Source organism: Staurois parvus, unplaced genomic scaffold (genome assembly GCF_062004578.1).
Source record: "Staurois parvus isolate SC_StPar_1 unplaced genomic scaffold, SC_StPar_1.0 ptg001858l, whole genome shotgun sequence".
In the NCBI taxonomy this organism is placed as follows: domain Eukaryota; kingdom Metazoa; phylum Chordata; class Amphibia; order Anura; family Ranidae; genus Staurois; species Staurois parvus.
The window spans coordinates 459,122-486,861 of record NW_028319654.1 but is presented as its reverse complement, the minus strand read 5'-3'; the positions used below and the strand labels follow the sequence as shown (position 1 = coordinate 486,861).

General features: G+C 41.7%; 1 protein-coding gene across 2 annotated transcripts in view; it reads right to left on the bottom strand.

The window, feature by feature from the left end:
- The window catches only part of LRFN5 (leucine rich repeat and fibronectin type III domain containing 5), a 341,992-nt gene that overhangs the window by 40,705 nt on the left and 273,547 nt on the right, over positions 1-27,740 (bottom strand). For both annotated transcript variants that reach the window (XM_089664215.1, XM_089664214.1), the window contains one exon: positions 2,387-3,794. In XM_089664215.1, coding sequence (XP_089520341.1) covers positions 2,387-3,774 — 1,388 coding nt within the window. In that variant the 5' untranslated portion in view covers positions 3,775-3,794. The remainder of the gene's footprint in view (positions 1-2,386; positions 3,795-27,740) is intronic.

Here is a 27,740-nt window from a genome sequence, read left to right as displayed (position 1 = left end):
TCCTAGATTGTAAGCTCGAAAGAGCAGGGCCCTCGAACCCCTTGTGTATTGTTTTGTTACTGTATTGTCTCATCTACAGCCCCCACTATAATGTACAGCGCTGAGCAAACCTTTTGGCGCTATACAAATACTGTATGATAATAATGTCTTCTCTGTGCCTGAACAATGGCACTATGTTCCCACAAGCCTCAACCCTGCTGACTGCAGCAGTCGTGAAGTACCTACTACTGCATTTTGGTACACATCATGGCTATATCTACCATGAAAGAAGGTTCTGCACACCTTTACTCCAGGCCTATAAAGGAACTAGGACTTCTTTTGCCCAAAGAGGAAAACAAGTCATCAACCTGATTTAAAGGGAGGTAAGAAGGAATGGTGCATGTTGCTGCCTTCTCCTCTGAATACGGATTTCCATGTCTCAGCCTGGACTTTCGAGACCAACATCTGCAAGTATTATGCTAAATGTTTGCATTGTTTTCCTTTGTTCTGCCCTTCCCTCTTGTTTTGCAGATGTTTCTGGAAAGAATCTTTATTATCTATATTGGACTTGAACTAAAGTTTATTATAATAGAAATCAAGATTTCGATGGGGAGTGTCATGTTTCACATGACTGTCATATGCCTTTAAGTGTTTCCTATATCTTGTCTCTGCTCCTAGCTTTCCTTTGGTTTAGTTAATGCTGTATAGATAGCCCTCCCCCTTTCCCAGGAATGCATTGCAGCTCTAGCCTCATGTCATGGAGCAGGAAACATTTTGACCTATTGATTGTTCATTGTTGTAAGATTCTCTCAGTTTATGGAATAAACTTCACAAGATCTACAAGATGTCTTATCGATTGAGTCACTGACTGTGGTATCCAACTGAGGTTGAAGTTATCGCTATCTCACCACAACTGTAAGTTACAGAGATCACACTATCAATGCTTAGATTGGAGAGTCAGAACAGTCAAAAGATTAATGGAATGCTTCATAGGATCCTGGCTAGTCAAAGGATCAGTGAACTGTCTTCATAAGAATCCCTGCTAGCTAGAATTAGATTGGAGAGACAGAACAATCTATTACACTGTTGTTGTTATTACTATTATTCTCATCATGATTATAGCCATACCAAAATAATAATAATAATAATAATAATATTGCTAATAATAATAATAATAATAATAATAATATTGGTAATAATAATAATAATAACAACAATAATAATATTGGTAATAATAATGCTATTACATTGTTATGAACAACAATTTAATAATAATATCATTATTAATAGTATTAATAGTATTATTATTATTATTATTATTATTATTATTATTATTTTGGTATGGATATAATCATGATGAGAATGATAAGGTAATGATCAAGAAGCAGCAGGAGAAAGCACAGGTCCACCAAATTAATTAAGCAAAGCAGGGGAGATTCTTGCTTTGCAGGTCCTCAGGTAGAGCTTCAACTCCAGCAAGTAGAACATTGAGCAGCAAAGTAATGACATCATCAAATTCCACTCCATATCTGGCGAGACAAGCAATCAGAGGCAGCAGTGCTTTAGATGATCTTCCACTGCAGATACCAAGCTATGCGTCTACAGAACAGTAGCGCCTAGGCAGAGGAAGTGCACTGCTATTTTCAAGGATAAATTCAAAAACAAATGTAAATGTTTCTGGATACTGTTAGGTGCAATATGCACTTCTAGAAGCTCCTTATAAAATGACAGATCTTAATTTTTTCAAGTTCAAGTCCAGTTACATTTTTGCTACCCAGTGTATTCGTTGTAAGGTATTCTAAATAATGAGGTTACCGATCCCCAAAGATGTACCGCATGTGATAAGTGTCTTGCCATCATTTGTGTAGAACAATTGCATCACCCTCGCCGCGGCAAACCAGAATTCTTTCACAATTAGTTCATTAAAATAAATAAATATGTAAATAGAAATAAATAAATAAATATATATATACATATATATATAAAAATGATACAATTATTTTTTACTATAATTTTCAAAGCAAGGCGGGGAGCGCCCATATATATATATATATATATATATATATATATATATATATATATATATGTATAATATATATATACACACACACATATATATATAAATGATACAATAATTTTTTACTATAATCAGCAAACCAGAATATATATTTTCTTAAATAAATAATAAAATAAATAGATTAAAAAATAAAATAAAATATATATATATATTATATATATATATATATTTATATATATAAATATATATATTATATATATATATATATTTATATATATATAAATGATACAATAATTTTTTACCATAATTTTCAAAAAGGAAAACTTGTACACGTTTGATTTTTTTTTTATATTAAGCAAATTATTAAACAAAAACACAATTAAACTTTACCTGTAAACAAGTGAGTCATCGTACGTGCCATTGTACTGTATCTGAAACATCCGTATTCCAGGTATATTCCTTTGTAAATTAAATTTAATGAGTACGGTGGAAGATGTCGCCTCGGCGACCACCACCTTTTTGTCTTGGCTTATTTTTGTATCCCCATTGCTACTGCTGGCGTTGGACCCCGACTTGGTGGAGGTGGAAATATCGGATGACCCGGGGTCTGGCTCTTGGATATGGTTTGTGCTGTTCACTAGGTGTGGGAGTTTGATTATATGGAGATTGATAGTTTTTGTGGTTTCTCCAGCTGGGTTAGAGGCAATACATGCAAAAGGCCCTCCATCTTTGACTGTGGTGATAAGGATGTCCAGTGTCCCGTTATCGTAGACGAGAATCCGCGTCCCGTTGGATATTAGCTTTCCTTCTGGTGATATCCAGTGGACTGCTGGCTCAGGATCTCCGTGGGCTTTGCATTTCAAAACGGCTCTTTGTCCTTCTAAAACCTCTACGTCTGGTGTGTATCTGGTAATAAGTGGTGGCTCGCACAAAAAGTCTTCTTCAGTGATGGACCAGAAATACCGTCCCGATAGAAGCGGGGGAGAAGCGCACGTCTCCAGGTCGTCCTCTCGCATAAGGCGCCTCAGCCATAACAACTCACAATTGCAATGTAATGGGTTCCCACCGAAACTCAAAGCAAATGTGGAAGGACTTATTATACCTGAGGTTGCTAGCACCTGAGCTCTCTGGAAGAGAGGGTCTGGTGGTAATTTTTGAAGTTTATTCGATGTTACGTCCAATCTGTTCAGCTTGTGTAAATGTGAGAACGTTCCCTTTGGGATGAGTTCGATCATGTTGTGATCTAGACTAAGCGTGTGCAAACTAACCATTTTTTCCACGGCTTCCCATGGAATAGTTTCAAGGTTGTTGTAGGATAGGTCAAGCTCCTCCAAAGCCAACACATCATCAAAGGCCGTGGTTGAAATCAACGTCAGTTGGTTATTGTTGAGTATCAAATGATGGAGGTTGGAAAGCCCGCTGAAGATGTCGTTGGTGACCTTAGTCAATCGATTGCTGTTCAAATGCAACGCCCTTAAATTGCGCAAGTCGGCGAACGCGTGGGGGGTAATGTAACTGATTGTATTCCTTGACAACGTCAGATCCACCAGGCTCGTCATGTTGGCAAAATCCTTCCGCTTTATACTTGTGACGAAATTGTCGGCCAGGCGCAGCTCCACAGTCTTTCTGTTGATGTTTGGCGGGACGAAGAGTAGACCTTTCTTGTCGCACAAGGTGGCGAGGTTTGGAGATAGGTTTTGACAGGTACAGCGCTTGGGACAGATCTCAGCTCTCACCGCCATGCCAATGAACAACAGATAACCAAACAGTTTTTCCATTGTAGATCAGGTTAAAAAGCCTAAAGAAGAAAAACAAAAAAAAAAGAAAGAAAGGTGTCAGTGGAGCTTCATACTCACAGTCTAGGCACAGATTTTTAATTTGTTCGTTCCCAGTTAATTTATGACTTTTTCTCTTATGCAGGCCATAGACGGGTCGAAAATCAGGCGATTTTCGCACTGTTAGTGGGTTAATTGGTCAGCTGTTTTTTGGGGTTTTGGCACATTTTTTTAAATCAGTAAAGTTGGAAAATTTGCAGCCTATTTTGACAATCAGCCGTTTTTCCCGGTAATGATGGGCAAATCGGCCGATCGTTTTATCGATAAAAAATCTGCGCATGAGCCGTGACCTGCAACAAGAAGAAGAAGAAGAAGAAAAGAAGAAGGAGAAAAAGAAGAATTCCAGTCTGCTATTATATTTTATATGAAAAGTCTTGCGGTTGCAACAATGTATCCATTTGTATCCGAATAAAAACATCTGTATCCGAAATGGATACACATGGATACATTGTTGCAACCGCAAAACTTTTCATATAAAATATAATAGCGGAGCTCTCTGCAAGGGACAGAAGTAAAAATGCCGGCCGTAGACGGGGTTAAAATCGGCCGATTTTTTTACTGTTGGTGGTAACGTTGGCCGATTGAACAACCGATTTTTCCTTTTTTTATTTTTTAAACGGCCAGTTTTCAACCCGTCTATGGCCGGCATTACAAACGATTTATTGAGAGTTTTTGGTGGTACAGAGCCGAGGCAATTGGATACATTAATCTGGCAGATGGAATACATAATTTCTTTCTGGCAATTTACACGAATTAAGATAGCAGATTACCATTGTTTAAAAAAAAAAAAAAAAAAATACAGTGACCAATCACAGCTCTCACAGTATTTCTCAAAGTCTCTGTGTGAGGTCCTGATCATGTGATCACTGATTGGCCAATCAGTGATCACATGAACAGTAGTAAACAAGATGTCACTTCTGACATCATTGCTTACTACGTGTGAAATCTGTGAATGATCACAGAGATCACATGGTACAGGGCTATTCAGAACAGCCTTGTACCACGTGACAAGCTGTGACCAATCACAGCTCTCATAATATTTATCAATGGCTGCAGGAATGCAGCCAGAGAGAAGGAGAAATGATTGCTTTTACAGCCTTTATGGGTGTAAAAGCAATCAGTATAAAAAAAAAAAAAAAAATCTTCATCACCCCCCACAAGTAGCACAGTGTCACTATGGTGACACCATACTGCTAGGGTGACAGTATGTTTGAAAAAAAAACCAAATAATAATATACAAAAATAAAATATAAATGTAAAAAACATTTTTAAAACATTAGAATTTTTGGTTAAAAACTAATTTGGGTTATTTGTTTTTACTAAAAAGATAGCTGAATACATTTTGGCCAAGATTTATGAAGAAAAAAAAAAAATCATCATCACCCCCCATCACCCCCCATGAGTAGTACAGTGTCACCATGGTGAAAAAAAAAACATAGATAATAATTTAAAAAAATAAAATAAAAATGTAAAAAATTTTTTTTTTAAATTCTAATTTTTGGTTATAAACTAATTTTGTTTTTTTTGTTTTTGTTTTGTGCGCAAAACCTTAACAACAGGTTGGAGGCTTTATCAAATCTCTAAGAAGCCTCTGGGCTTTAGAACCCAAACTGGGCTTTACCAATCTTTGTGGAAATTAAAAATACAGTTTCCTCTGTATGACACAAGCACCCTGGATCCCCTCAAACTGCCTGGATAAAAAAAAAACACTGCATGACACAAGACCCCTTCACACCTGTACAGGGGCGGACTGACCATTTGGAAACTCGGGCACTGCCCGAGGGCCCAGGATTAGTAGGGGGCCCCATGAGATGCCCCTGGTACCATTTTCAAAGGCTTTTTTGAGTTTGGGCAAGGACACAGGGGCCCCATGATCTCCTATTGCCCGGGGGCCCCATGAGTTGTCAGTCCGCCCCTGCACCTGTACAATTGCTTGGTAACACAAATTGATAATCAGCCAATCAAATGGAACCAACTCAATGCATTTAGGCATCTAGATGTGGTGAAGGCAACTTGCTACAGTTCAAACCGAGCATCAGAATGGGAAAGAAAGGGGATTTAAGTGACTGAACTTTGCATGATTGTTGGTGCCAGACCGGCGGTCTAAGTATATCAAGAAATTTCTGATCTACACAGCCATTTCCAGGGTTTACAGAGAATGGTCTGGAAAAGAAAATATCCAGTGAGCGACAGTTGTGTGGAGGAAAATGCCTTGTTGATGTCAGAGGTCAGAGGAGAATGGGCAGATTGGTTCAAGATCACAGAAAGGCAACAATAACTCAAAATAGCCACTTGTTACAACCAAGGTATGCAGAATACCATCTCTGAACACACATGTTGAACCTTGAAGCAGATGGACTTCAGCAGCAGAAAATCACACCGGGTGCTACTCCTGAACTTGTAACGGAGGCTACAATTCACACAGGCTCACCAAAATTGGACAATAGAAGACTGGAAAAATGTTGCTGGTCTGATGAGTCTCGATTTCCCTAGAGATGGTTGTGAGTCAAAATCCTAGTAAATCAGCAGTTTTGAAATACTCAGACCAGCCCGTCTGACACCAACAACCATGCCACGTTCAAGTCACCTAAATCACCTTTCTTCCCCATTCTGATGCTTGGTTTGAACTTCAGGAAGTTTTTTTTCACCACATCTAGATGCCGAAATGCATTGAGTTGTCACTAAGCAATTGAACAAGTGTACCTAATAAAGTGGTTTGTGAGTGTATGTACTGTAAATATTTATATATATATATACACTATATTGCTAAAAGTATTGGGCCACCAGCCTTTACACACAAATTAACTTTAATGGCCCCCCAGTCTTAGTCCGTAGGGTTCAATATTGGGCCGCCGGCCTTTCCACCCACATGACCTTCAATGGCCTCCCAGCCTTATTCTCAATATTGAACCATAGGGTTCAATATTGAGTTGGCCCCGCCCTTTCCATGCACATGACCTTCAATGGCCCCCCAGTCTTAGTCCGTAGGGTTCAATATTGAGTTGGCCCCGCCCTTTGCAGCTATAACAGCTTCAACTCTTCTGGGAAGGCCGTCCAAAAGGTTTAGGAGGGTGTCTAAGGGAAGGTTGGACCATTCTTCTAGAAGCACATTTGTCAGGTCAGGCACTGATGTCAGGGGAGGAGGCCTGGCTCGTAGTCTCTGCTCTAATTCATCCCAAAGGGGTTCTATTGGGTTGAGGTCAGGACTCAAGTTCCTCCACCCCAAACTCACTCATCCATGTCTTTATGGACCTTGCTGTGTGCACTGGTGCGCAGTCATGTTGGAAGAGGAAGGGGCCATCCCCAAACTCTTCCCACAATGTTGGGAGCATGAAATTGTCCAAAATGTCTTGGTATGCTGACGCCTTAAACGTTCCCTTCACTGGAATTAAGGGGCCAAGCCCAACCCCTGAAAAACAACCCCACACCATAATCCCCCCTTCACCAAACTTTACACAATGCAGTCAGACGTACTTTTGGCAATATATCTATCTATCTATCTATCTATCTATCTATCTGACCCTTGGTGATTGCATGGACTGTCACTCTTAAGCATTTTTTTCCATGAATTCTCTTAGCAATTATTTTACAGGGTAGGTTGCCAGGTCTTTCCCCAACCTCCACCATGCAAGAGATCCCACATGGCCAGGGATGAAACAAGGACAATTTTAGACAGGAGCCAATTAACCTACCAGCATGTCTTTGGAGTGTGGGAGGAAACTGAAGAACCCGAAAGAAATCCACGCAAGCACAGGGAGAACATGCAAACTCCATGCAGGTGGCACCATGGTCGGAAATCGAACCCATGACCCGATTACTGCAAGGCAGAAGTGCTAACCACTAAATCACTGTACCGCCTATATACAGGTGAAACTCGAAAAATTAGAATATCGTGCAAAAGTTCATTTATTTCAGTAATGCAGCTTAAAAGGTGAAAATAATATATGAGATAGACTCATTCCATGCAAAGCAAGATAGTTCAAGCTGTGATTTGTCATCATTGTGATGATTATGGGTTACAGCTCATGAAAACCCCAAATCCACAATCTCAGAAAATGAGAATATTCCATGCAATCAATAAAACAAGGATTGTACGTAGAACAATATCGGACCTCTGAAAAGTAGAAGCATGCATATGTACTCAGTACTTGGTTTGGGCCCCTTTTGCAGCAATTACTGCCTCAATGCGGCGTGGCATGGAAGCTATCAGCCTGTGGCACTGCTGAGGTGTTATGGAAGACCAGGATGCTTCAATAGCGGCCTTCAGCTCTTCTGCATTGTCCGGTCTCATGTCTCTCATCTTTCTCTTGGCAATGCCCCATAGATTCTCTATGGGGTTCAGGTCAGGCAAGTTTGCTGGCCAATCAAGCACAGTAATCCCACGGTCATTGAACCAGGTTTTGGTGCTTTTGGCAATGTGGGCCGGTGCCAAGTCCTACTGGAAAATGAAGTCAGCATCCCCATAAAGCTCGTCTGCGGAAGGAAGCATGAAGTGCTCCAAAATCTCCTGGTAGGCGGCTGCGTTGACCCTGGACTTAATGAAGCACAGTGGACCAACACCAGCAGATGTAATATTGTATAATATTGTAATAATACCCCCCCCCCCCCCCACTACTGTCTAGTATATTCTGACATAGTCCTGTAGGCTCCATTGTAGGTGTATTGTCCTCCAAGTTCCCATTCAAGAAACTCAGTTGGAATACTACATGTATTATAATGAGAATGAGCCGCAGAGGTGAAGGCTATTTTATACGTACCAAATCAGGAGAGAAGGTAAGAAATTGCCATAAGTATGCTCATTATCCTTTATTAAGTTTGAAAGTCTGAAAACTATTGCCCTTGAAGGCTGCAATGCAATTAATTTCTGTAAGAGGTGATATCAAAATGAACCGGGATGCAGGAAACAACAACACATACCGAGTCATTGTTGAGAATTTAGGAATTATAAAGACTAAAGACAAAATGAACCGCAGGGAATCTTTTCAAATCAATTAAAACATTATTTACAACGGTATAATTTTGACGTGTCCACCCTTGAAGTTTCCATTACAATAATATCTTTTCCCGTAGAATTTTGATGCCTTTAAAATGAAAAGCAATTGAAAACAAATGCATATTTTATCTATTCGATTTAAAAATTTTCTTCCTGAAAAAAAGACAAAAGGTGCTGCGGAAATTGAGGGAACAATGAGTTCTAAACGCCTCAGACTATTTGTTTTTGTTTTTTGAAGCATTTTAATGTATATAAGAACATAAAAGCAAAATTGGGAAAATTAGCTCCCTTTCTGCCATGTAAATGTACTGTAAGTGTGAAAGTTTTTTTGTTTTTGCGTTTTTTTTAAATGGGGTCAGCATGTTTTTAACATCTGTTTGTTTTTACTTATTTAAATATTTTATTATTAAATTTTCAAATTACAATGTTGTACAAACAGACCATTTAAAAAAAAAGATAAACACAAAAAAACGACCTCTAATTGTCTTGCCATAATATCTAATTATTAACCTTAATATTCCCCCCCCCCTTCCACTAAACCACATACCACCCCTCCCCCCCTCCAACCCCACAAAAACTCTGCTCTGCATCTTTCCTACTCACTCTGGAGATCCTGATCCAAGAATAAATCCACATTATTTCTATATTAATCCCCTATATACTCTAAGATTAATTTTGACTTTTTAATTCCTCCCATTTTTTCCAATTTATATGGAAACTCTCATCTTATCTTCACTCAAATGGTAAAGTTCTTCTAATCTACATATCTGATCCACCCTGTCTACCCAATCCTTTATTTTTGGTACCTCCTGTTCCTTCCAAAATTTGGGTAGCAATCCCTTTGCTGCATTCGGATAATACAATAAACCAAACCAGATTTTTTATATTTTTTAACCGAAAGCTTAGAACTATGAAAAAGGCAAGTCTTTTGGAATATCAACCTCTGTTATTTTCTGAATTATCTATCTATCTATCCATCCATTCAACCATTACCTATCTATCTATCTATCTATCTATCTATCTATCTATCTATCTATTATCTATCTATCTATCTATCTATTATCTATCATCTATCTATCTATCTATCTATCTATCTATCCATTCAACCATTATCTATCTATCTATCTATCTATCTATCTATCTATCTATCTATCCATCCATTCAACCATTATCTATCTATCTATCTATCTATCTATCTATCTATCTATTATCTATCTATCTATCTATCTATCTATCTATCTATCTATCTACCCAGAAATAATTCCAACACTCCCTTTTTCTTCTGTCATTCAAGCTACACTGCAACATTTTAATGCAATCTAGTTGTGCCCTGCTCCAGAGTCAAATGGAATCCTTGGAGAGCCATTTGTCATTCGGCCAATATACTGTAGCCTCAGCAGAAAAGCAATGCTCTCTATATAAATAACCATTTCTAGTTCTGCAGTCATTTATCAAAATCAAAGTCACAATACTCTCTAAACAGCCTCCACATTTAAAATACTCCCCTCTTAAAGTGGGCTTGTCATTGCCAAATCAAATTACCCGGGTGTCTTTAGAGAATCGAAGGCAGACGTGACCCGTTAACCGGGCAGAAGGAGCATAAAGGACGTTCTGAAAGTGGTTTCTCTATTACCTTTCTGCTTGAGATGTGATATATGCAGAGTCTGACTGAAAGAGATGGGACAGAAAGAGGCCACGGTGTTCAAAAATAGTCTGATGACCATTTTAGAGCAGAATTCTACCATCTTGTTTTAGAAAAAGAGAAAAATGCCATTTTGCTGTAAATAAAGATGTAAATTCTAAACAAATGAATGTGTTTGTTACAGCCCTTTGGCATCTCAGGGATGCTGCCCTCTTGCAGGTCTTTTGCAGCTACTTTCTCTCTACGTGCACCCAAGGGTTGGATGCAGGGCATTTCTCAAGGTGGGTTTTCTGATGGTGACAACAGTAGACTGTACCTGTTTCATGTGTGTAAAAATGGCCCCTTGTCCTTAGGGATGAGTTGAACTGCCTAGGTTTGGCGAACTTTAATTTGGATGTTGGATGTTGAAACCCAAGCCCCTATTTTGTCAAATTAAAAATGCCCATTTTCGGGACTAATAGGCAAAGGCTTGTAAAAAAAAAGCATGGGGTTGGACATTACCTTGGGGAACATGTACCAACGCTAAAAAAAACGTATTCATGTAGACATGTAGCAGTATTTAGGTAATGATGTCATCCCACCCCTATCCCCACCTCTTTGCTTACATGGCCAGGCATTTTCGGGCATGTAAAGGAATAGGTTGGATGATGTCAGTGGTTGATACTGGCTACTTCTTTAGAAAACAATGATAGCTGGCAGGTGTCACGTTTGTGTTCGGTTTGTAATAGTGTTCATCGGAAGTCCATGTGACAGGGTGACAACACGGGCACAACTAGGGGATAGAGTTCGAGGAAAGCTACACAGGAAGAACATGGAAACTCCAGGCAGGTAGTGCCGTGGTTGGGATTTGAACCAACAACACGTGTTGCTAGGTGGAAGTGCTAACCAATTAGCCACTGTGCTGAGACGCAGAAATTGCTCATGGCCCAGGGAACCCTTAGCAACCTCTGGAGGAACCTTGGAACCCTAGTTGAGAAACCCTGGGTTGACCCATTGTCAGCAGGACAGAAAGTGAGGGAAATCTCTGGAATGGAGCCATGGATAGCGGCTGAAACCTAACAGAAGTTCTAATCCTACCTCATCCTATTCAAAACTGGAAAAAAAAAACTAGTCCTTATCCAGGACTACTTACTTGCAGATCTTTTAATCCTTTGCCCAGGGATACGCTCTTGGGCAACCCATGTACCTCTAGACCCCATCCAAGTTGTTACCCATGGAAGGTGTCACATTTGTGTTCGGTCTCTAACAGGGGCGGACTGACAACTCATGGGGCCCCCGGGCAATAGGGGATCATGGGGCCACTGTGGCCTTGCCCACAATCAAACAACACCCAAAAAAGCCTATGAAAGGTACCAGGGGTGTCTCCTGGGGCCCCTTTCTGACCCCAGGCCCTCGGGCAGTGCCTGAGTTTCCGAATGCTCAGTCCGCCCCGGTCCCTAATAGTGTTCATCGGAAGTCCATGTGACAGGGTGACAACACAGGGGCACAACTGGGAGACAGAGTGGGAGAGTGGGAGGAAACCCACACAGGCAGAACATGGAAACTCCAGGCAGGTAGTGCCGTGGTTGGGATTTGAACCAACAACACGTGTTGCTAGGTGGAAGTGCTAACCAATTAGCCACTGTGCTGAGACGCAGAAATTGCTCATGGCCCAGGGAACCCTTAGCAACCTCTGGAGGAACCTTGGAACCCTAGTTGAGAAACCCTGGGTTGACCCATTGTCAGCAGGACAGAAAGTGAGGGAAATCTCTGGAATGGAGCCATGGATAGAGGCTGAAACCTAACAGGAGTTCTAATCCTACCTCATCCTATTCAAAACTGGAAAAAAAAAACTAGTCCTTATCCAGGACTACTTACTTGCAGATCTTTTAATCCCTTGCCCAGGGATACGCTCTTGGGCAACCCACGTACCTCTAGACCCCATCCAAGTTGTTACCCATGGAAGGTGTCACGTTTGTGTTCGGTCTCTAACAGGGGCGGACTGACAACTCATGGGGCCCCCGGGCAATAGGGGATCATGGGGCCACTGTGGCCTTGCCCACAATCAAACAACACCCAAAAAAGCCTATGAAAGGTACCAGGGGTGTCTCCTGGGGCCCCTTTCTGACCCCAGGCCCTCGGGCAGTGCCTCAGTTTCCGAATGCTCAGTCCGCCCCGGTCCCTAATAGTGTTCATCGGAAGTCCATGTGACAGGGTGACAACACAGGGGCACAACTGGGAGACAGAGTGGGAGAGTGGGAGGAAACCCACACAGGCAGAACATGGAAACTCCAGGCAGGTAGTGCCGTGGTTGGGATTTGAACCAACAACACGTGTTGCCAAGTGGACGTTCTAACCAATTAGCCACTGTGTTGAGAAGCAGAAATTGCTCATGGCCCATGGAACCCCTAGCAACCTCTGGAGGAACCTTGGAACCCTAGTTGAGAAACCCTGGGTTGACCCATTGTCAGCAGGACAGAAAGTGAGGGAAATCTCTGGAATGGAGCCATGGATAGCAGCTGAAACCTAATAGGAGTTCTAATCCTACCACACCTATTCAAAACTGGAAAAAAAATTGCCTTGAAATAAATGTTAAAAAGTTTTAAGAAAACCAACAACACGTGTTGCCAGGTGGAAGTGCTAACCAATTCGTCACTGTGCTGAGAAGCAGTTCTAATCCTACAACCCTATCAACTTTTGGAGGAACCTTGGAACCCTGGTTGAGAAACCCTGGTTGACCCATCATCAGCAGGATAGAAAGTGAGGGAAATCTCTGGAATGGAGCCATGGATAGCGGCTGAAACCTAACAGTAGTTCTAATCCTAAAACCCTAGCAACCTCTGGAGGAACCTTGGAACTCTGGTTGAGAAACACTGAGTTGACCCATTGTCAGCAGGACAGAAAGTGAGGGAAATCTCTGGAATGGAGCCATGGATAGTGGCTGAAACCTAACAGGAGTTCTAATCCTACAACCCTAGCAACCTCTGGAGGAACCTTGGAACCCTGATGGAAAAACCCTGGGTTGACCCATTGTCAGCAGGACATAAAGTGAGGGAAATATCTGGAATGAAGCCATGGATAGCGGCTGAAACCTAAGAGAAGTTCTAATCCTACAACCCTAGCAACCTCTGGAGGAACCTTGGAACCCTGGTTGAGAAACCCTGGGTTGACCCATTGTCAGTAGGACAGAAAGTGAGGGAAATCTCTGGAATGGAGCCATGGTTGGGGTTGAAACCTAACAGCAGTTCTAATCCTACAACCCTAGCAACCTCTGGAGGAACCTTGGAACCCTGGTTGAGAAACCCTGGGTTGACCCATTCTCTGAAAAGGAGCCATGGATAGCGGCTGAAACCTAACAGGAGTTCTAATTCTACAACCCTAGCAACCTCTGGAGGAACCTTGGAACCCTGGTTGAGAAACCCTGGGTTGACCCATCGTCAGCAGGACAGAAAGTGAGGGAAATCTCTGGAATGGAGCCATGGATAGTGGCTGAAACCTAACAGGAGTTCTAATCCTACAACCCTAGCAACCTCTGGAGGAACTTTGGAGCCCTGGTTGAGAAACCCTGGGTTGACCCATTGTCAGCAGGACAGAAAGTGAGGGAAATCTCTGGAATGGAGCCATGGATAGCGGCTGAAACCTAATGGGAGTTCTAATCCTGCAACCCTAGCAACATCTGGAGGAACCTTGGAACCCTGGTTGAGAAACCCTGGGTTGACCCATTGTCAGCAGGACAGAAAGTGAGGGAAATCTCTGGAATGGAGCCATGGATAGCGGCTGAAACCTAATGGGAATTCTAATCCTGCAACCCTAGCAACATCTGGAGGAACCTTGGAACCCTGGTTGAGAAACCCTGGGTTGACCCATTGTCAGCAGGACAGAAAGTGAGGGAAATCTCTGGAATGGAGCCATGGATAGCGGCTGAAACCTAATGGGAGTTCTTATCCTGCAACCCTAGCAACATCTGGAGGAACCTTGGAACCCTAGTTGAGAAACCCTGGGTTGACCCATTGTCAGCAGGACAGAAAGTGAGGGAAATCTCTGGAATGGAGCCATGGATAGCGGCTGAAACCTAACAGGAGTTCTAATCCTTCCCCACCTATTCAAAACTGGAAAAAAAAATTGCCTTGAAATAAATGTTAAAAAGTTTTAGGAAAAGCTTATAAAATAAGAAAAATAGAGAATTTTGGTAGATGAAAGCAAGAATTTAGTTAAGCGAAAAAGATCATTTTGAGATTTTACACCCCAACCAAAAGCAAAGAATAACATCCAGCCATTGCAGAGCTAAGAACAAGAACCCGGTAAACAACCCGCAGAGCCTTAGAATTGGACAAAAAGCTTTTCATCTTATCTCAGAGCTTAAATTGACAATCTGCTTTATTGACGTACACTCCGAGAAAGCTGGTTTCCAGTTTGCTGCAGTAATAAAGCTGATTTTCAGTCTGATCTGTTATGGCTACACAGCTTCCCCTAGTGAGATGCGTAGAGCACTTAACGCAGGCTACCGAATATCACTTACATTATATATTAAAGCTTCGGCAAGCAGGAGAGGAACCAAAAAAAAAAAAAAAAAATGAATACGAAGTACAGTGCGTACTGTCAAGTAGGCTAATAAAAATAATCCGAGGAAAGTTTAAGTCATAAAATAAATAAACGGCTGTATTTAAAATCATCTCTGCTCTCCACAGCCTGACTTTGCAGTATGAACATGAAAGTGAATATATCTGCCACACAATGGCGGCTCACCGTTCTGTACAGAATGAGAAGCTGCGGCAGAGATATAAATCCGATCGCTAAAATCTCATGTAAGCTTTAACGAATCGATATAATAATGATTTTCAAAATGAAATCTGCAGCTGCGGTCATTAACCCCTTCCTGCTTGCCCACCATGGCCTTTTTAATTGGGTCTTAAGGCTAAGGGGGTGGGATGGACTTCCCAATCGCGCAGTTAATGTGATTGGCTGTTGCAAGGGTCTCACGATCGGGAGCATGGTGGTAAACTCCCAATCACAGCTAGAAACCGTAATCTGCCGGTGACAGCGAGCATGCGAGCAGAAACCATGGACTCACATGTGTGGCGTATGGACCCTTAAAGGTAACTACATTTTTGGGAAAAAAAAAAAAAATATATATTATTATTATTATTATTATACAGTATTTATAAAGCGCCAATAGTTCGCTCAGCGCTGTACATTACAAAGGGGGACAGAACATGTGACAGAACAATACCAATACAATGCAAAACATGAGGGGATCGAGGGCCCCGCTCTTTCGAGCTTACAATATATATATATATTTACACTGCTCAAAAAAATGAAAGGAACATTTTGAAAACTCATCAGATCTCATAGATTGTTACATAGTCAGTCTGGCCGAAAAAAGACAAAAGTCCATCCAGTTCAACCATAGAAAAAAAAAAAAAGTTATAATCCTACAACCACAGTTGATCCAGAGGAAGGCAAAAAAAAACCCAGCAAAGCACGATCCAATTTGCTCCTGCAGGGAAAAAAAAGTATATATATATATGTATATCATTTGCAATTGCTACACAAGTCATAATGTAATTTAATTTTATTATTACATTTCCTTTTCCATCTGCAGTGCTGTAATTTTCTTTAAAATTCAATGCAATGTGGTAACCTGGAGGCATTCTGCACATCCCAGAAGCCTGCACTAATATACAAGTCAGATTTTAGGCATCCCCTGCAACAGGAATTTCAGTTTTGGTGAGATGCTTTTTTTGGGGGGTCAAATATTTCTAAAGGGATGCAGACCCTGCAGCGTTTCTCATTAGAACACTGAGAGCGCACCAGGCTATAACAATGAACCAGACCTTCCAATTCAGAATTAGTCTGCACAGGACATAGGGAAACAAACAGCTATTTCTTCAGAGCAACAAGAGGTAGAAATCTGCTACAAAGTTTTCTTTAATATCCTGCAATGTACACAGATCCCCCCGCAATTCTCCACCGACCAACCCCGGTCCCCGCAACTCTCCACCGACCAACCTCCGGCCTCCACAACTCTCCACCTACCAACCCCCGCAACTCCACTAACCAAACCCGGTCTCCACAACTATCTACCGACCAACACCGGCCCCCGCAACTCTCCACCAACCAACTCCGGCCCCCGCAACTCTCCACCGACCAACCCCGGCCTCCGCAACTCTCCACCAACCAGCCCCTGCAACTCTCCTCCAACCAACCCCCCGGCCCCCGCAACTCTCCACCGACCAACCCCGGCCCCCGCAATTCCACCAACCAACCCCGGCCTCCGCAACTCTCCACCAACCAACCCCGGCCCCCGCAACTCTCCACCAACCAATCCAACCCCGGCCTCCGCAGCTCTCCACCAACCAGCTCCAGCCCCTGCAACTCTCCTCCAACCAACCCCCCGGCCCCCGCAACTCTCCATAAACCAAAACCACCCCCCGGCCCCCGCCATCGCTGCTTTCCACCAACTGCCTGCAGAGAAAGAGTTAGTCAGACACTAACCCCAACCTCTCCAGAAAGCAGCTGGCCAGCCTTGGAGCCAAGCCCAGTGACTTCTTTCCTTGTGTAGGAAGCTTAAACCCTTAAAACCTCCAGCAGCGTGCAGCCTCCTTGGATCCATGGCGGAGCCTCACTAGGTCCTCATCTCTGCCACGTGTACCCATTCTTCCAAGGGGGCAGCGCCGCACCCCTGAAAATTACGCCCAAGGCAAACGCCTTTTTTGCCTTGTGGTAAAACCGGCGCTGTTTGTGACTACTTTAACAGCTTTCTGACCACCGTATAGCAGAACTGATACAGGGTGGCAGGGCTGTTCAAAATCATGTATAAATACATGATTTTGTATTTCCAGGTAGGGGGGCGCACGTGTGCGTTGCCCTACCCATACCACCATTGGCGGCTACAGCTGTCGATCACTGGGTCCCAGCCGGAGATTCCCTGCCAGCACCCGTCGATCATCGAGGAACACTGACAGGGGAGAGGTCTGTGTGTAAACAATACAGATCTCTCCCCTGTCAGCACCAGCGTGCTGCATTGTATTGCTCTGCATAGCAATTTGTGACTTCCATCAGTGTTCAGCACAGTACTGGTTAAAGCTTGTAGGAGGACTTTTCTTTATGCTCTAGGAGGATGCAGAACCCCTGGCCTCTGTCTGGACAACGCTGGTTGACCCTGTGCTGATCACATGCACTCTCCCAAGAAAAAGAAAGAAACAAAAACACACTAGTGGTACACACCAAACTGAGCATGTGCAGAGTGTCCATGAGGCTGTGATCTATCAGGACAGCCTTTCTCAACCAGGGTGCCTTGAGGTTTCTTCAGAAGTGTCTTGGCAAAATGTCTAAAAATTGCCCAAAACTTGTATACAAGCCAGCAGGTGGAACAAGTCTACTTTTTAGTTACACAAATCCACAAATTTTCATTGGGCACCATTAGGATCTTCTAGCCGCCGGTGTGCTGACAACCAATGGTATCATCAGTTGATGAGGAGGATGTCAGCTGCCTGTACAGCATTCTAGCTTGACCCTCCCCTGCCCCTCTCCATCAGTGCTGGGGGTCACATTAGCTCAGTGATGGAGAAAAACTGAGGGAGAGGAGAAACAATGGAATATTAGTCAGTACCAGTGTGCAAAAGTGTGTTTGCTCTGGAAGCTGGGGCTCCAAAATCCACACCCAACATCTGCTCACCTTGGACAGGTCCAATTCTCTGCAGATCCAAGTCCAGGTGAATTGATGCGCTCATTACTAATAGATAATGCAATCCTTGGTGATATTGGCTAGGCTGTTATCGGCATTTGGTGGATCCACATGTGACAGCGTGACATGCGTTAGTCGAAGAACAAGCCAATAGGAACCATCAATCACATGGTAAGGAAGGGCTGAAGAGGGAAATGAAAAGAGAGAAAAAAACCAAGGGAAAGAAATCCCATTGGTCAAGGGGTCCTAATGAGGACAAACCACGGCTTCTTAAAAAAACAAATCAACCATTTATTGCAGAAAAATAATGACAAACATACAGTCAGGTCCATAAATATTGGGACATCGACACAATTCTAACATTTTTGGCTCTATACACCACCACAATGGATTTGAAATAAAACGAACAAGATGTGCTTTAACTGCAGACTGCCAGCTTTAATTTGAGGGTATTTACATCCAAATCAGGTGAACGGTGTAGGAATTACAACACTTTGCATATGTGCCTCCCACTTGTTAAGGGATCAAAAGTAATGGGACAATTGGCTTCTCAGCTGTTCCATGGCCAGGTGTATGTTATTCCCTCATTATCCCAATTACAATGAGCAGATAAAAGGTCCAGAGTTCATTTCAAGTGTGCTATTTGCATTTGGAATCTGTTGCTGTCAACTCTCAAGATGAGATCCAAAGAGCTGTCACTATCAGTGAAGCCATCATTAGGCTGAAAAAACAAAACAAACCCATCAGAGAGATAGCAAAAACATTAGGCGTGGCCAAAACAACTGTTTGGAACATTCTTAAAAAGAAGGAACGCACCGGTGAGCTCAGCAACACCAAAAGACCCGGAAGACCACGGAAAACAACTGTGGTGGATGACCAAAGAATTCTTTCCCTGGTGAAGAAAACACCCTTCACAACAGTTGGCCAGATCAAGAACACTCTCCAGGAGGTAGGTGTATGTGTGTCAAAGTCACCAATCAAGAGAAGACTTCACCAGAGTGAATACAGAGGGTTCACCACAAGATGGAAACCATTGGTGAGCCTCAAAAACAGGAAGGCCAGATTAGAGTTTGCCAAACGACATGTAAAAAAGCCTTCACAGTTCTGGAACAACATCCTATGGACAGATGAGACCGACATCAACTTGTACCAGAGTGATGGGAAGAGAAGAGTATGGAGAAGGAAAGGAACTGCTCATGATCCTAAGCATACCACCCCATCAGTGAAGCATGGTGGTGGTAGTGTCATGGCGTGGGCATGTAAGGCTGCCAATGGAACTGCTTCTCTTGTATTTATTGATGATGTGACTGCTGACAGAAGCAGCCGGATGAATTGTGAAGTGTTTTGGGAATATTATCTGCTCATATTCAGCCAAATGCTTCACAACTCATTGGACGCTTCACAGTGCAGATGGACAATGACCCAAAGCAGACTGCAAAAGCAACCAAAGAGCTTTTTAAGGGAAAGAAGTGGAATGTTCTGCAATGGCCAAGTCAATCACCTGACCTGAATCCGATTGAGCATTTCACTTGCTGAAGACAAAACTGAAGGGAAAATGCCCCAAGAACAAGCAGGAACTGAAGACAGTTGCAGTAGAGGCCTGGCAGAGCATCACCAGGGATGACACCCAGCGTCTGGTGATGTCTATGCGTTCCAGACTTCAGGCTGTGATTGACTGCAAAGGATTTGCAACCAATTAAAAAGTGAAAGTTTGATTTATGATTATTATTCTGTCCCATTACTTTTGGTCCCTTAACAAGTGGGAGGCACATATGCAAACTGTTGTAATTCCTACACCGTTCACCTGATTTGGATGTAAATACCCTCAAATGAAAGCTGACAGTCTGCAGTTAAATAAAATCTTGTTTGTTTCATTTCAAATCCATTGTGGTGGTGTATAGAGGCAACAACGTTAGAATTGTGTCGATGTCCCAATATTTATGGACCTGACTGTATGTGATGAAAGTCATACAATGGTAGAGTAGTGTCCGACCCCACCACCACCAACAGAAAGATACATGAAGGATAAAGACAACGTAGTCATCCGGGGTGACAACCAGCACTGAGAAATCCTGGCACCTCAGATGGAATTCTATACCAGTGGAGATCATGCGGTGAGTAATGCAGGCCATAGATGGGTCAAAAACCAGCCGTTTTTTAACAGGTCGACGTTACCACCAACAGTAAAAAAAAATTAATTACTTCTGTCCCTGCGGAGAGCTCCACTGTTATATTTGACATTAAAAAGTATAGTGGTTGCAACAATGTATCCATTTGTATCCATTTCGGAAACAGATGTTTTTATTTGGATACAAATAGATACATTGTTGCAATAGCAATACATTTTCATGTCAAAGATAATAGCGGACTGGAATTCTTCTTCTTCTTCTTTTTCTTTTACTTTTTCTTCTTCTTTTTCTATTTTTTTCTTCTCTTCTTTTTCTTCTTCTATTTTTTTCTTCTCTTCTTCTTTTTCTTCTCTTCTTCTTTTTCCTCTTCTTTTCTTTCTTCCTCTTTCTTCCTCTTCTTCTTTTTCTTCTTCTTCTTTTTCTTGCAGGTCATGGCTCATGGGCAGATTTTTTATCGGTAAAAAGATCGGCCGATTTGCCCATCATTGCCGCGAAAATCGGCCGATCGGCAAAATCAGCCAATTTTTTACCAACTTTATCGATACAAAAATGTGCCAAAATCCAGAAAAACGGCCGACCAATTAACCCATTAACAGTGCGAAAATCACCAATTTTACACCCATCTATGGCCTGTATAAGAATGTATTGAGTAGAAGTGGTGAAAAGCCTTAAAAGATATAATTCAGGAAATATAATGAAGGACAAAAGACAGAATTATAATGAAGAGGGGCTGAATTTCGAACAAATATACAGTAAATTGCTTGAAAAGGCAATAATAAATAAATAAGAAGGCTAATTCAAGAAATTTCATTCTAATTTGCAACCCGTTCCTCTTTTATTCCTTTTTTTTTTTTTGTCTTAAAAAATGGCAGCCTGGCTGCTTGAGATACTGTCTTTCGCAGTTTGCTTGACAGCGTGACAAACTGCCAATAAATGTTCGAGTCTATTAGCACCAACTCTTTCACGAGGATCATTTAAAGCCGGCTTCATGTTAAGAAAAGTTAGCGTGGCACAGTGTGGGATGCCTGAGTGGGTGTAAGAGGACAATCAGATACGTGAAGATCTGTCTTTTAAACCGAATTCATGAATACAATTGCCATCAGTGCAACCTTCCCCCCTCCCCCCGTTTACCTTTTTGTAAATGTGTAACAAGGAGAGTTAAATGGAAAATGTTACAGCTTTGAGTAATGTACTGAACTTCAGCTTTTAAAGTGATTGTGTGGCCAGGCTATGGACATTTAAGAATTCAAATATTCTTAACAAGCAGTGCATGAGCTTTAAAACAAAGTCTCACTGACCTCTGTAGCTGCAAGTACTGTGGAGCAATTCATCCTTGCTGTTCAAAGAAGCACTGACATGGTTCCCCTTTTTGAGTCACCCTCCCTATGTTCACATTAGAGTTCACAAGGCAGAAATTATGCTGATTCATTGCTGGGAGGAGGAGCAGGCTAAGCTGAGCAGCTAAGTCACTGCTGGAAGGGTGGTGCAGGTAGATCCGAGTGGTTGAGTCACAGCTGGGAGGAGGGAGTACATAGAACTGAGCTGTTGCGCTTCTGCTAAGAGGAGAGAGTACAAAGAGCTGCGCTGTTGCGTCACTGCTGGGAGGAGGAAGTACAAAGAGCTGAGCTGTTGCGTCTCTGCTGGGAGGAGGGAGTACAAAGAGCTGAGCTGTTGCGTCTCTGCTGGGAAGAGGGAGTACAATGAGCTGAGCTTTTGTACTTCTGCTAAGAGGAGAGAGTACAAAGAGCTGAGCTGTTGCGTCACTGCTGGGAGGAGGAAGTACAAAGAGCTGAGCTGTTGCGTCACTGCTGGGAGGAGGAAGTACAAAGAGCTGAGCTGTTGCGTCACTGCTGGGAGGAGGAAGTACAAAGAGCTGAGCTGTTGCGTCACTGCTGGGAGGAGGAAGTACAAAGAGCTGAGCTGTTGCGTCTCTGCTGGGAAGAGAGAGTACAAAGAGCTGAGCTGTTGCGCTACTGCTGAGAGGAGGAAGTACAAAGAGCTGAGCTGTTGCGTCACTGCTGGGAGGAGGAAGTACAAAGAGCTGAGCTGTTGCGTCACTGCTGGGAGGAGGGAGTACAAAGAGCTGAGCTGTTGCGTCACTGCTGGGAGGAGGGAGTACAAAGAGCTGAGCTGTTGCGTCCCTGCTGGGAGGAGGAAGTACAAAGAGCTGAGCTGTTGCGTCACTGCTGGGAGGAGGGAGTACAAAGAGCTGAGCTGTTGCGTCACTGCTGGGAGGAGGGAGTACAAAGAGCTGAGCTGTGGTGTCACTGCTGGGAGGAGGGAGTACAAAGAGCTGAGCTGTGGTGTCACTGCTGGGAGGAGGGAGTACATAGAACTGAGCTGTTGTGTCACTGCTGGGAGGAGGACGTACAAAGAGCTGAGCTGTTGCGTCTCTGCTGGGAAGAGGGAGTACAAAGCGCTGAGCTGTTGCGCTACTGCTGAGAGGAGGGAGTACAAAGAGCTGAGCTGTTGCGTCACTGCTGGGAGGAGGAAGTACAAAGAGCTGAGCTGTTGCGTCACTGCTGGGAGAAGGAAGTACAAAGAGCTGAGCTGTTGCGTCACTGCTGGGAGGGGGGAGTACAAAGAGCTGAGCTGTTGCGTCACTGCTGGGAGGAGGGAGTACAAAGAGCTGAGCTGTTGTTTCACCGCTGGGAAGATGGAGTACATAGACCTGAGCTGTTGAGCCACTACTGGGAGGAGGGAGTACAAACAGCTGAGCTGTTGCATCACTGCTGGGAGGAGGGAGTACAAAGAGCTGAGCTGTTGCATCACTGCTGGGAGGAGGAAGTACAAAGAGCTGAGCTGTTGCACCACTGCTGGGAGAAGGAAGTACAAAGAGCTGAGCTGTTGCGTCACTGCTGGGAGGAGGAAGTACAAAGAGCTGAGCTGTTGCGTCACTGCTGGGAGGAGGAAGTACAAAGAGCTGAGCTGTTGCACCACTGCTGGGAAGAGGGAGTACAAAGAGCTGAGCTGTTGCGTCACTGCTGAGAGGGGGGAGTACAAAAAGCTGAGCTGGGAAAACTCACTTGAATCACTTCAGTGCTTTGAGCAGTGAATGTTAAGGATAAACTACTCCATAGTGCCTGCAGCTACAGAGGTCATTGGTGGTTTCTTTTAAAGCCTATTTACTGCCTGTTAGAGAACTGGGATGTCCATAGACTGACCACGGGTTCACTTTACGAAATGGCATTTGTATAAAAATATGGCAGGCCACTGGCTACACTGGAGTCATGGGTATGCCAGCCTATATTTCAAGAAAGCGGAAGAGAGAATGCAATTTTTAATATTCTTAAAAGGCAAAACACACATATATGACCTCTTTTACCTGCAAACAATTGCATTTTCGTCCTACATCTCAGTTCACAAACCCTTACTAAACATTTCCTGTTTCAGCTCTGTACCTTCCTTTGTCACCTGATTGCTCATTGGACAGTTGGGATGGGTACACACCTAAAGTTTTTTTCTCGTTCACCGAGAGGTCGCTGTACTAACTTGGAGATGTTAGTGTGGCAATCTCTGCTGAGTGTGTTCTGACAGCGGGACTACCCCTCCCGCCCATCCCTCGCAAGAACACACTGATCAGCACTCGCAGGTATTGGCTGCCAGCACTGATTGGATGCTGGTTTTCCAGTATGCTCGTTGGTCAGAAGCCAACGTGAGATCTGTTGGACAAACAGGGAACTGTACACAGGTGTGAAAAGTTGTCCGACTCCTGTTGAACTGACCGCTTTGGCTTATTTAACCCAGAATTAATCAGCATCCACATTCAATTCGGTCATTATTCAGTGTCCAGTGTACAGGCTTACACAGTCAGGGGCGGACTGACAATTCATGGGGCCCCCAGGCAATAGGGGATTATGGGGCCCCTGTGTCCTTGCCCAAACTCAAAAAAGCCTATGAAAAAGGTACCAGGGGCATCTCATGGGGCCCCCTACTGACCCCAGGCCCTTGGGCAGTGCCCGAGTTTCCAAATGGTCAGTCCGCCCCTGTACACAGTGTTGTTATATCTTTGGCTGTACAGCCTAGCAGGGGCTTGTGATCCCCAACATTTGCTGAACAGAATTACACATATTTTATTAGATAAGGTAGTTCACATATAGTATATGTACTTCAGCATGCAAACATTTGTGTATGAGTGTGTGTGTGCTCTCTGTCAATATTGTTTTTTTTTTTTAATTTTTAAATTTTAATTTTATGCCTTTTTTCTCTGTTTTCCTTTTATAATCCTGTACTATAAAAATACAGTAAAAAAAAAAAAGAAATTAAGTGAAAATATTATATTATTACATTTTTATATAAATTCATTTGTGTGCTATAAAAATGCACTACCATTAAATGATAAATATATATTCATTCTTTCTTTCTTTACAAAATTAACAGTAACAAAAAAAAAGGAAATGAAAGTGTATAATTGCATTATTAATATTATTGTTATTAACAACAACAATAATAATAATAGTAATAATTTGTATATGAAATACATTATGTACTATAAAATATATTAACATTAAATTATATCTTTCTTTCTTTCTTTCTTTCTTTCCTTCCTTCTTTCCTTCTTTTTTTCTTTCCCTATGAACTTAATTATATGCTATAAATAATTAACAATAAACAAAAAGTAGATTAAAATATATAAGTTTTTTATTATTAATATTAGTATTGATATTATTATTGTTATCAATAATAATAATAATTTAAAAATTATAGTATTACTTTTGTATATATTACTTTAATTATGTGCTATAAAATACATTAAATAATAGCTTTCTTTCTTTCTTTCTCTATGTGCTATAAAAATGTACATTAATAAAAATTACATGGGGATCGTATTATTGTTATTATTATTTTTGTTGTCTAAAAAGCTAAAAAAAATGGTTATTTATTTTATATACTGAATATGAAATAAATTATGTGCTATAAAATACTTTAACATTAAATGATTAAGTGATAAATGTGTACTCTTTCTTTCTTTCTTTCTTTCTTTCTTTCTTTCTTTCTTTCCCTATGAACTTAATTATGTGCTATAAATAGTTAACAATAAACAAAAAGTAAATTAAAATATATTAGTTTTTTTTATTAATATTAGTATTGATATTATTATGGTTATCAATAATAATAATAATTTAAAAATTATAGTATTACTTTTGTATATATTACTTAAATTATGTCCTATAAAATACATTAAATAATAGCTTTCTTTCTTTCTTTCTTTCTCTATGTGCTATAAAAATTTACATTAATAAAAATTACATGGGGGTCGTATTATTGTTATTATTATTGTTGTCTAAAAAGCTAAAAAAAAATAGTTACTTATTTTATATACTGAATATGAAATAAATTATGTGCTATAAAATACTTTAACATTAAATGATTAAGTGATAAATGTGTACTCTTTCTTTCTTTCTTTCTTTCTTTCTTTCTTTCTTTTTCTTTTTTTCTTTCTTTCTGTATATACCTATGAATTTAATTGCGTTCTATAAAAAATTAACATTACCAAAATTAAATGAAAAAAATATTATATTTATTTTATATATATATATATATATATATATATATATATATATATATATATATATATATATATATAGTATATTCCCTTTTACTAATGTCAGTCACTCAGCCAGATTTGTCCTAATTGGAAATCTAGAGGTTTTTCGGCAAGCTGCACACTGCCCCCCTCTGCTGTTTGTTTGCTTCCAGCTACTGGCAGTCACTTAGCACAATGCTGCAGTAAGTGCTGGTTGCAAATGATGTAGCCATCCTTCCATATGTGTCTCTCAGACAGAATCAACACAATGTGCCTGATCAATTATTCATCATGATGTGCTTTAGTGAAGATATAAATTTATAACACATGGCTTAATTTAGGCTTCCTGATAAATTATTTAAAATATCAGAAAAAAAAATGTCCTGCTTCGCTGGCAAAATATCGTTAGAGAAATGAAAATGTAACAGATGTATCATTTGATGGCAGGAAAATAGACCAGTTTTACATAATCAGTGGATAGCTGCGTGTCTAAGATGACTAAGTGCAGCAAAGGGTGATCTGCCATAAAACGAGGTTGTTGTGAATAATACCATTCCTGTTGGAGGCAGGAACAACGAGCAGATCCAAAAACAAGGATCACTTATGTATGCCATCAAGGTCATAAAACCAATTTTCAGATCAGCCAGTGCATTGTAATAAGGTGGATGATAGTAAAATGAGGCACAGGAATACATTTGCTACATTTAAACAACAATCGCAAAAGCTTCAACAAATTACAAATATTTCCAGCAAGATTTAGAGCATAGGCTGGTGTCCACTCATTTCCCACTTTGTGATTTGGAGTTCTTTCACTTCCCCCATTATGATTTAGTGTACAGATCGGTGTCCTCTCCTTTCCCTTATTAGGATCCAGTGTGCAGCTCAATGCCCCCTCAATTTCCCCACCATCAACCAGTGTGCAGCTCAATGTCCTCTCATTTACCCCACCATCAACCAGTGTGCAGCTCAATGTCCCCTCATTTTACCCACTATGAACCAGTGTGCAGCTCAATGTCCTCTCATTTCCTCCACCATCAACCAGTGTGCAGCTCAATGTCCCCTCATTTTTCCCACCATGAACCAGTGTGCACCTCAATGTCCTCTCATTTCCTCCACCATGAATCAGTGTGTAGCTCAATGTCTCTTCATTTACCCCACCATGATCCAGTGAGCAGTTCAATGTCCTCTCATTTTGCTCCACCATGATCTAGTGTGTAGCTCAATGTCCCCTCATTTGCCCCACCTTGAACCTTTGTGTAGCTCAATGTTCCCTCATTTTGCCCCACCTTGATGCAGTGTGTAGCTCAATGTCCCCTCATTTCACCTGCCATGATCCAGTGTGTAGCTCAATGTCCCTTCATTTCCACCACAATGATCCAGTGTGCAGTTCAATGTCCCCTCGTTTTCCCCACATTAATCCAGTGTGTAGTTCAATGTCCCCTAATTTCCCCCACCATGATCCAGTGTGTAGCTCAACGTCCCCTCATTTCGCCCACCATAATCCAGTGTGGCCTCTAAAGCCCTCTAATTTTCCCACCACAATCCAAAGTGTGGGTCAGTGAACCATGAACCAATGAGTGGGTCAATATACCTTTATTGACTTCCCCATAAACTGGTGTGTAGGGAAGTTTTCCATCATTTCTTCCATGAACCATTTTATGGTCTGGTTTCCCACATAATAATTCAACATTAGGTCTGGTGCCTATTCACTTCCTCCACCATAATCCAGTGTGAAGGCCAGTGTTCCCTCATTTTCCCCACCATGACTGTGTGTGGGTCAGTGTCCCCTTATTTCTCCTAACACGATGCATTGTGAAGGCTTGAGTTCACTTATTTCCCTCATTACGATCCGGTGTGTAGGCTAGTTTTTGCAAAATTTTCCTACCATGATCCAGTATATGAACTGAAGTCCTCTTATTCTCTCACCATGATTCAAAGTGTAGGCCCTCTAT